Consider the following 11,048-nt stretch of genomic DNA (forward strand, 5'->3'; position numbering starts at 1 on the left):
GTGTGTGTGTGTGTGTGTGTGTGTGTGCTGTGTGCATGCATGTTAAAAGGGGAAAGGAGGGGGCTGGTGAGATGACTTGAAGGGTAAAGGCACTTGCATCAATCCCGATAACATGAGTTAAATCCCTGGGATACACATGGTGAAAACAGAACCGACTCCCACAAAAATGTTTCCTTGTCCTGTATGTGTGAGCACATGCACACAAAATAAATCAATATAATGTTTTAAAAAGAAGATCTAGAGGAGAGATAGCCTGCATTGCTGAATAACACTGATCCTAGAAGCCATCAAACAAAAATCCCAGCCAGTGCCAGTCATGAGACACCTCCTTATGAATTGTTGGCCAGGGAGGTACCAGAAGCCCACAAAAATAATATAGACTCTTGTCAATTCTCTTGGTTTCCCATCAAAACTAGGTAATAATACCCTATTACTGGAACAGGAGAGATGGTTCAGAAATTAAGAACATTGACTGCTCTTCAAGAGGTCCTGAGTTCCAGCAACCACATGGTGGCTCACAACCATCTATAATGAGATCTGACACCCCCTTTGGGCATGCAGGCAAACATACAGACAGAACACTGTATATATAATAAATAAAATAATCTTTTTTAAAAACCCTATTACTGAAGACATCATACACTTTAGATGCAAGATATTGAGATATCTATATCTGAGCTAGAAGCTCCCTGCCATTGGCTAGCTTTCATAGTGCCAGGAGATATATGCAGGCTTCTGAGGCAGTTGTGGTGAGGACAACTCAACAGTCTTATGCCACTATGAACTCTACGAACTACAATGCCGACCTGTCGGGAAAGATGAACCCATTGGTACAATAGTGGTATAGCTGTAATGATAGCCACCAATTACTCTCTGATTAGATTTAACATCCATAGATCCTAGGAAAGAATGTACTACTGTGCTTTAGCTAGATGACGTAGACCAAGCAGCTTTCCAAATATTTATGTTTATACACATAGGAAAATACTTTTCATCATTAACCAAGGGAATTTATCTTAGCAACCAATGGTGGTAAATTCAGAGACTAAGTAGCTACACAAGGTACTGAGAATAAGTGAGGGATGAGTGTTCTTAATCAACCCTCTACAGCTCAAAGAACATTGTGGAAGAAGGAGCTAAAAGAATGTAAGAGCTGTAAAATGTTATCTTCAGGGCTGTGGAGGTCTGCCCCAAAAATGTGAGTCTGTTCCACCTTGTCTGAAGGTCAGGGAACTGACCTTGCTCAAAGTTGTTGACCCCAAGTGTAGCTACCCACCCTCACCTAGGGTGTGGTTACTTGGTGTTTTGGACATTAAGATGGGCCTTGCAGGTAGATCGTCTACACCCTGACAGGAGGTCAGAGAATTCAAGCATACTTCTGCTCCTTCTTTTGAATTAGGAGGTTTGACCTATGGAGTGGCTGCCTACAGGATACTTGGTCTAGAGGTGGGCTCTCTGCCTAAACAGAATGACTTCCTCTTGGTGCCTTGATTAATGGCTTGATGTCTCAAAGTATTGAAGCAAATAACTGTTCGAGTTGTCCCTTGCATCTTGTTAAAGCATCTTTTGCCTTCTCCCCTCTGTTGTATTGGGGTATAAAAGTGTATGGAAAATCAACCACAGGCAATTTCAGTAGTCACTGGAACTCCCTCTCGATACTATACTGTGCTTCTGTTTTATTATTTTTACTTGTGCTCTTCGTTCTCTTTCCTTAAGTTTCTAATCCCCATGCCCCTACTCTGGTAACTGGTATCATTGTCAAAGCTGATCCCTGGCACAGGACATGATACAGCCATTGCAAACATGAGCTCATTGGAGCTGCAGGTGTCTGCACTGGGCCCACACAAAATTGGGCTTTTTAAGAGTCAATCATGGATCAAAGAGTTCTCGGAGCCCTACCTCCTCCCTACTGAACTACTGGGTAATGAAGGGTTCTGAGAGAGGCGACGTCATCATTTTTCCATTTTATACCCACTGCAGAGCCCACCAGGCTCCAATGGATAGCTCCAAAACCACAATCACACAGATAACCCTGGTTAAATCAGTAAGTCACAAAGACAAAACAAATAAGAATGGGGGAAAGCAATTTGTAAGGAGGAAGGGTGGGGATAGACAAAGGTTAGCACGAGAAAAAATAGGGTAGAGATTGAGAATTCTCAGAATGCCTTATATACATGCATGAGGTTGCCCAATGGTAAATGTAATAAACCAGTAACAATACAGTGTAAACAAGCTAGAAAAACTAGGTAAATAAAACAATCAACTCCTGAGTCATACACACACTTTTTAATTCTAGCAGTCAGGAAGTTGAGGCAGGAAGATCACAATTTCAAGGCTCCTCCAGAGTATATAGTAAGTTCTAGAACAATCTGGACTACTGGAGCAGGACCCGGACTTGCACACAACAAGCAAGCCCTGCTCTAAGTCCTTATCCATTCTTAGCCAGTGTGATGGTTTGAGAGAAAATGTCCCTCCAAAGGGAGTGGCACTGTTAGGAAATGTGGTTTTGTTGGAGTAGGCATGGCCTCGTTAGAGGAAGTCTGTCAGTGTGGGAGTGGGCTTTGAGGTCTCCTTTGCTCACGCTTCACTCAGTGTGACGCTCAGACCATTTTCTTCTGCCTGCTTGTCAAGATGTATGAACTCTCAGCTCCTTCTCCAGCACTTCCTTCTCCAGCACCATGTCTGCCTGCATGCCCTTGTCCCACCATGATGATAATGGACTGAACCTCTAAAACTGGAAGCTGCCCAATTAAATGTTTTCCTCTGTAAGAGATGTGGCCATGGTGTTCTTCACAATACTAGAAACCCTAGCTAAGACAGCCATCTCTCTTGATTTTGGCACGCTGGTCTTCACCCGTGCATTTGATCTCCATCCTCACATGTTTTTCTCTGAGCTTGTTAGTTACTTGTCCTGCTTCCAACTGCTGGTTTTCTCAGATTTCATCTTCTTTTTTTTTTTTTTTTTTTTTTTTTTTTTTTTTTTTTTTTGGTTTTTCGAGACAGGGTTTCTCTGTGGCTTTGGAGCCTGTCCTGGAACTAGCTCTCTAGACCAGGCTGGTCTCGAACTCACAGAGATCCGCCTACCTCTGCCTCCCGAGTGCTGGGATTAAAGACGTGCGCCACCATCGCCCGGCTCAGATTTCATCTTCTACGTTGGAGCTTGGCAGTTGATCTACAGATGATACTTCCCACTGTTTTCACAGTAGTGTTCTTCCTTAATTAGTTTAACCAAATGGGCAGAGTTTCCGCGATCCAGGTATAAGTTGTCACATAGAGTGATAGAAATTAGTCAAGATGGTACAATACCATCCAAATGATTTCTCTTCTTCTGTCTTTGTATAAACTTTTCACCCTAATCGATGGAACAGCCTATGTGGATTCCTTTTAAATTTTTCTATGCATTTATGTAAGCATATATAAATATATATACACACATATATACTATTTTTAAGCAAGAGGATTCTATTGTATCTATTTCTCTGCATATTTTTCTTCCCCTTTGGAGGGGAACACATGCACAAACCTGTACATATAGACCCACATACAAATATATGGAATTCTTGTTAGTCAGCTGGTATAGCCTTCCAGTAATAGTTACATTCTTATCTATGGCATAGTTAGAGTTCATTCATTATCGTAATAGTTAGCTGTCATTCTAAATGTTGGTTTTATGCTACTAAAAACAAAGATGGAATAAATATTCTTGTTTCTATTTCCTTCTCTAATAAATAGATCCTACAGAGTAGAATGTCTGGGTCAAGATGAATGGTTATTTTTTTATGGATTTGCCAAGTTCACACCAGAAAATCAGAGGGCTTAGCCATATTCCATCAAAGTGCGAGAACACTCGGCCAACATGCCCCAAATAACCCATATTGGCTTTGAAAAATTCATAATTCTGGTAGGTCCTTTATGATATTTGATTAACATTTTAATTTAATGTTGCATTAAATTGCATTATCTTGACTACTGCTAAAGTACCTTTTTTGGCCTATTTGTCATTGCAGTTCCTTGTTTGAATTTGTTAGCTTTTTATTCTTAGTAACAAAATAGTCTATGCATTAAAACATTAACTATTTATCTGATACTAGCATTGCTAAAGTAAATTGGCAGGAAGTCTTTTCACTTCTCTGTAATTTCTTAATTAAAAAGAATTGAAACTGTCAAACTTACAGAAAAGCTGAAGTTACAATATGAAGAATTTTGATCTTTCTAAACTAATTGAAAGTAATTTGCTAACATGATCTGTCACGGATGCACATTCATTTATATAGCCATAGAATTCCCATCAAAATTGGGAGATGAGGGGAAAAGAAAAGCTCAAGGCCGGGCAGGGGGTGGCACATACCTCTAATCTCAGCACTTGGGAGGGAGAAGCAGGCAGATCTCTGTAAGTTTGAGGCCAGCCTGGTCTACAGAGCTAGTTCCAGGACAGCCAGGGCTGTTACACAGAGAAACCCTGTCTCGAGAAACCAAACAACATAAATTGGGATATGAGGGATGGACAGATGGCTCAGTGGTTAAGTGAGTTTACTGTTACCACGAAGGACCTGGGTTTGGCTCCCAGCACCCACATGTCACTCTCAGCTGCTTGTAACTCCAGTTCTGGGGGACCCTATGCCCTCTTCTGACCTCCAATAACACCTAAACACAAGTGGAACAGATAAACTCATGCCGGCACACCAGCATTCAGGTAAATTTTTAAAATTTGGAATATTAGTATTCCCTTATTGACACAAGTAGATTTTGCTAATAATAATTTCCCTCTGTAGCTGTTTTTTTCTCTTTGTTCTTTGGGGGCCCACGACCCAGCCCCCAAATAAATGCTCAGAAGCTTATTCTTTCTTACACATGCCTGGTCTAGGCTTGGCTTATTTCTAGTCAACTTTTCTTAACTTGAATTATCCCATCTACCTTTTGCTCCTGGACTTTTATCTTTCTCTATTCTATATGCCTTTCTTTACCTCTTACTCTGTGGCTTGCTGTGTAGCTAGGTGACTGGCCCCCAATGTCTTCTCTCCTACTCTTGTTCCTTGATCTTCTCTTCCCATTTCTCTTCCTATTTACTCTCTCTCTGCCTTCCAGCCCCACGTATCCTTTCTCTTTCCTTGCTATTGGCCCGTTCAGTTCTTTATTAGACAATCAGGTGTTTCAGGCAGGCACAGTAACACAGCTTCACAGAGTGAAACAAACACAGTGTAAGAGAATGCAACATATCTTTGCATCATTAAACAAATGCTCCACAGCACAAACAAATGTAACACATCTTCACCTAATATTCCATAACACCCATCAATATACTTCAGAGCAAAGTCCCAGTCCATGAGGAGTCACTGAATTGCCTGTAGATGTCACATGCCTTCATCTGGGCAGTTAAGTCTCATTCTTGATTTTTTTTAAAGTGTCTAGACCAAGTAATTTTGTATAATCTGTGTTGAAAATATTATTTATTATTTCCGCATTTTTGAACAAAGCCAACAAGAGAGAGCCCTCTTCTGGGACAGGGAAGCGTGGACAAGGGACAACCACAGCCCACTCTATGTTTCTCTTGCCTGCCCTGTGGCCCTGCGCCTTCTCCATCACATTATCAGATTCTGGTTCTTTCTTTGTGCGGTTTTTGAGCCTTCAGAAACTTGCTGGGTCTTCACCTGTGTGCGGGCATTCTTACATGTCAGCCGACCTGCCCTTCCTGCTTTCCTCCTCACCTCCTATTTGTTAATTTAGATCTTTATTTTCTCTTCCAATATTTTGCTTGTTTAATTTTGGTGGTGTTATAACTCTTTAAATTGAATTTTATTTTTCTCTATATTCTTTTAAAAAATAAAACATTTAAGGCTCTGAGTTCCCAATAGGGATAATTTAAGGCTATGAATTTCCAATAAGGATAAAGCATCGCGTATGTTTTGTATGGAGTTTCCTCCATTATTGCTTTCTGTGAGGTTGGTAATTTTAGGTTCATTTACATTTTAGTAAAAGACTGCTTTGTATCATTCCTTGTAATTTCCAAGTAATTAAATGGCTTTGAATGGAGTCTCTTTTTACTGTTTGTTTCTCCCATCCCCCTTCTTCTATCATAAACTATGATCAGGAAATATGCCCTAGAAAATTTCCACTTTTATAAATTGTCCTAGAATGTCCTTTGAAAACACAGACTGGATTAATTTTTTGTATGTGTTCTACTAAAAAGCAAAAGAAATCTAGAACTTGGGGCAAATGTAATCACAGCACCAGGAAGACTAAAAAGCAGGCAGTTTCTTCAAGTTCAAGGCTAGCCTGGGCTACATAGACCTGTCTCAGGGAAGGAAAGGGGGGCAGTATAAGATGGACTATTCCATGTATGTTTTAGATCAAATTTGTAAATTTCTTGTGTATTTCTTCTCTATTTCTATCTATACATTTTATCTGTTGGGTTTTCTAAGTGTAAGCAATGTGTACATCCTATTATAACTGTATTTTTACTTCATCCTCCTCCTAGATTCTGCTTTGTACAGTTACGTCCTTCTGAAAACGATGCACACGACCAGTGACTGTTGTACCCACATTTCCCCCTTCTCCTTCTGACATAATAGTTTTCACCCCGTTTTGGGAGCTCACCAAGTCTAGCTGGACTGGGACTGAAAAAGCATGGGATAAAACCTGACTCTCTGAATATGGCGGACAATGAGGGCTGCTGAGAAGCCAAAAACAATGGCACTGGGTTTTGATCCTACTTCATGTTCTGGCTTTGTGGGAGCCTAGCCAGTTTGGATGCTCACCTTCCTAGACCTGGATGGAGGGGGGAGGACTTTGGACTTTCCACAGGGCAGGGAACCCTGACTGCTCTTTGTACTGGAGAGGGAGGGGGAGAGGAGTGGGAGGAGGGGGAGAGGAGTGGGAGGAGGGGGAGAGGAGTGGGGGGGAGGAGTGGGGGGAGGGGGAGAGGAGGGGGAGGGAAATGGGAGGCTGGGGGAAGGCAGAAATTTTTTTTCAAAGAGAAAGAACCATAAAACTGCGTTTTACTGATACAGAAATAGTAATGGTACATTTATTTCCATAACAGCACTTCAATCGTCTCTAACAAAATTAAGGCTACATTGGAGCATTCGGACAGAAAGGGACTGTTTTATACAATGTTATTCATGTTTTCACAAACAAAACAATATTCTTCAGGCAAAAAATTTTTAACAAGATACCAGTAAAGGAAATGGAATACAAAATGTGTTCCTTTGGGTCAGCCTGATAATAGCCACACACCCCCTAGGGAGTATCAGGGGATTGTTTTTAATGAATACTTTGAGTATGAGGGCGACTCTCCAGAGTTAACATCCCACAATACAAGGCTATTTCATAATATAAAACCAAAGACAGTTGCATCTCCTGCATAATCCCTTTAGAATGAATAATTAGTGAACATAAGCAGTATTTAAAAGCACAAGAGAACTGTGCAGAGGCCTACGGTGCCTGGAAGGACAATCCCTACATCAAAGCCCTTCTCCCTCAAATCCATTGGGAAGAAAATGAGAACTCAAATCGGATGATACTAAACTGTCAGCACTCCCAGGAGAGTGGCCAGGACCCTGCGGTACTCTTGAGGATAAAGTAATGCCATTTAAGGCCACCCACCAGCAGACTCAGTAAAACCATATTATTTCTTCCTCAAGGCACTCAAAAAAGAAAAACGATTTAATATCCTTGGTCCATAAGAAGAAATATTTACTTACATCCTCAATGGACTAAAAGATTTTAGACGTAACAATTAAAATTGTATCTTTCCAAAAATATTATATTATCAATGCAATTAACTCAATAAACTTAAAAAAACAAAACTTAATTTAAACTAAACTTCATTAAAACTTTTAAAAAACCAACAAAACATACTTCCTAGAGTGCAAAATGCTTATTAAATACTTCAAGAACACAAAAATAATTTGTTTAAAAACACAGGAATCCTTTGCTAAAGGGCCATCAACAAAAAAGACACCCATTGCCCATAATGGGTGCCAGCTGGAAGACACATGGTGTTAAGCTTTGTGCTTGGCCTCTGCCCCTTTCAGATGACATGTTATTTGTACAAGCTCATGGTTGGACTCTGGTACATGCACATGTACGCATCACAAAGAAGTCTGCGTGCACAGCCTCGAATCCTTCTGGAATCCAAGGAGTGCAGCTCCTCCAGAGACATCTTCAAGTACTCTCCCACTTCAGGGCAGGGTGTCACTTGTGGAATGTTGAAGCCATTCTGACCCCCTAGGGAGAGAGAGAGCTCTCATTAGGGCAGCAAACTTCTAAGTCCTCCTGGCAGCCTGTCCAACCAGAACAATTTTACTATCCTAGAATTTAGTGAAGACTGACTCCCAGAATCAAAAACAAAACAAAACAAAACAAACAACAAAACTTTGTTTGACTTTCAGTTTCTAGAATTACGGTCTCCTTTTATTGGCTTCTGAGAGGGCTCAAGCAGAGAAAAGTGAAAAAAAAAAAAAAACCTGGTAAAAGGACATGCACTTAGGAAAAGCTGCAGTCCCGATTTGCAGGCTGCTGCTCTAGGCCCCTCAGACTTTTCTGTCCTTCCCAGACACTAACAGTCTGACACTTTTCCACAAGAAGCCAATTGTGAGCGCTACTGTTTCCCTATGTTTTAAGAACATACTTGCATACCTCTAGCACGGCTGTTTTAGATACTAATCATCAGAACGCGCACGTGCTCTGATGATCAGATTTGCTCTCCCAGATGCGTTCCCAAAAGTTATGCTGCTAATGCTGAGTGAAGCACACACAGGGGTGGGCTGTGCCATCAGGCATCAGAGCTATGCAGAAATGAAGAACTGTTGGTCTACAGCTTGGGCCTCTGGTCAAGAAGCCGTCACTCGGTGCCTCTGGTTATTAAAGTGTCACACCTGAAGACCTGGGGAACTAGGGCTTGGAAGAAGAGCTGTAGTGTAAATGGGGTATGGACAGGTACTGTGACAAGTACCTTACTACCAAGACCCCTGTCACTCAAGTGTGTACTAAGTAATGACTAAGCTTCCTAAAAACATCTCAATGAGAAAAGGTTTCTTCCTGAAATAAAACGCATGAGATCAGGAAGACTGAGGTAAATTCATACCATGCAACCTTCACCACCTTTAACGTTAGCTTAGACAATAGAAAAACAGGCATGATTTCCATGACCTAAGTATTCCCACAGAGTTTGGCATTTATGTCCTCAATAAATGGCTACTCTACTGTACATAAAAATGCAAGGAAGAAGATGGTAAAATCAGCTCTAAATAAATTTTAGGATCTTTGTTTTCTTTTGAGGTTGGACAAATTGAATCAGGTTCTCACTATGCAATACAAACTGACCTCTGATTCACAATCCTCTACTTCCCAAGTCTGGGATTATGGCTAGGATTCTTTAACAAATCCACGTAAGGACCAAGATGGCACAACATTATTGCTCCTTAGTTTGAGGAGCAGAATTAGTAATACCCTTTGAAGATTGAAGTCCGTCCCACTGTGGTATCCTTTCAAGAATCTGCTCACAAAATACCCTATTACCACAAACACGTGCTCTCACTAGGAAGCATCTCCCTCCAAAAGACGAGTTTTAAATACCATCTCGATCAGCCATGCTGTCAAAGAAGAGCCAGGCTGAATCATCCTTCCCATACTTCACAAAAGCAACATAGTGGCTCGTTTCTATGCAGAGAACAGCAAATAACTCCATCTTCTGGCAGGGGATGCAGCCGTGTCTCCAGTCCCAGTCAGGCAAGTCTTTGGGAAGTGATACTGGGTGATAGGTATGATTCATTCTCTTAGGATGGCGGTGAACCTAAAATGGACCATGAAGAAAATACCACAAGTGAGCTAAATGCCATGTTTCAAGGGCAGACTCTAATCACTTTCATTGACCAGCCCAGCCAAGTTCTACACACACACACACACACACACACACACACATACACACACACCGGCAGAAGAGACATGAGCAATAACATTTACTGTGAATGTTTAAAATGCCCTTTGACTCTGACTGGTGCAGTGAGTGTGGATTACCTGAGTGCAGCAGGTCTTACAGAACTGCTTGATCTTCCCTGCTGTGATGTCGGGGTCTTCATAGCAATCTCTACACTCAAACATCGCAAGTCCTCCACAGATGCGACACTCCCTGGGAGCTACGCAGAGGGAAGGAAGAAGCCTTTTTAAAAAGACATTCTGTCATTAAAAATAAAAGCTATACTTTGAAAACAAGAATGCTTGGGGGTTGGGGAGAAGAAAGGCCTAGTCCTCTCTGACCCTCTTAAAATTTCATTTGGATTTTTTTTTGTATCTGAAGTATTTTTAAGGACTTTTTTTTCATATAACCATTTTTGTTAACCTATTCTAGAATTGTTTTTCTGGTCATGAAATGTTCAAAGATATAAAGTAAGTATTGAAGACTAATAGCACATATGATCTTATGTCAGTAAGTAACAATCACTGCCATTATGAACTTTCTGTAACAATTTTACGTCTGAATATTTATATAAGTATGTGCACCTAGGTACACGTGTGTCTCAAGCTTCTCTCATCTAGCCTCTCGATGCTTTCCCTTCCACTATAACTACCACACACTGTTTTCACGTAGGTCTATTGTTTAGACATATAATCCAATTAACCACTTCCCTCTTATTAACATTTCTTGTCTCTAATTTCTTGTCAGATAGTAAGTAAATTTGCATTTAAATTATTTATTTTTACCTCTTTTTTTTTTTAGAATAAATTGTAGCAGTCAAATTATTAAGTTAGTATGTCTAAGCTCTTCAACTACTGAATTACCTGTCAGAAGTACTATACTCATAACTAATGAAAAGTCCAGGCCAACTATTTCTAAAACAAAACAAAACAAAACAAAAATCAAAGAACGGACTATATACTTACTGTCTTCAAGCAAATCCGTTATATTTAATTCTAGAGAAGGGAAAATTTTTTCGAACATTTTGAAGTCTTTTCCAAACCGAGGCATCTGAATAATCAAGCATGATGGTGCCTAAAAAAAAAGACACATAGTTTTAGAAACCAAAGTCCTAAGGAGCTGGGGACTTAGC

At 40.5% G+C, this 11,048-nt stretch overlaps 1 protein-coding gene across 1 annotated transcript in view; it reads right to left on the reverse strand.

Annotated features, from left to right (window-relative positions):
• Nucleotides 1-7,835: 7,835 nt before the first annotated feature.
• LOC121462694 (ubiquitin carboxyl-terminal hydrolase CYLD-like) overlaps nt 7,836-11,048 on the reverse strand; it is a 46,418-nt gene continuing 43,205 nt past the window's right edge. The window contains exons 13-16 of the mRNA XM_041674513.1: nt 10,882-10,990; nt 10,018-10,136; nt 9,577-9,793; nt 7,836-8,226 (exon numbers count right to left, since the gene is read on the reverse strand). Coding sequence (XP_041530447.1) covers nt 8,042-8,226; nt 9,577-9,793; nt 10,018-10,136; nt 10,882-10,990 — 630 coding nt within the window. The 3' untranslated portion in view covers nt 7,836-8,041. The remainder of the gene's footprint in view (nt 8,227-9,576; nt 9,794-10,017; nt 10,137-10,881; nt 10,991-11,048) is intronic.

Source organism: Microtus oregoni, unplaced genomic scaffold, assembly GCF_018167655.1.
Source record: "Microtus oregoni isolate MIOR12 unplaced genomic scaffold, Mior012 000025F_ref0000491, whole genome shotgun sequence".
In the NCBI taxonomy this organism is placed as follows: Eukaryota; Metazoa; Chordata; class Mammalia; order Rodentia; family Cricetidae; genus Microtus; species Microtus oregoni.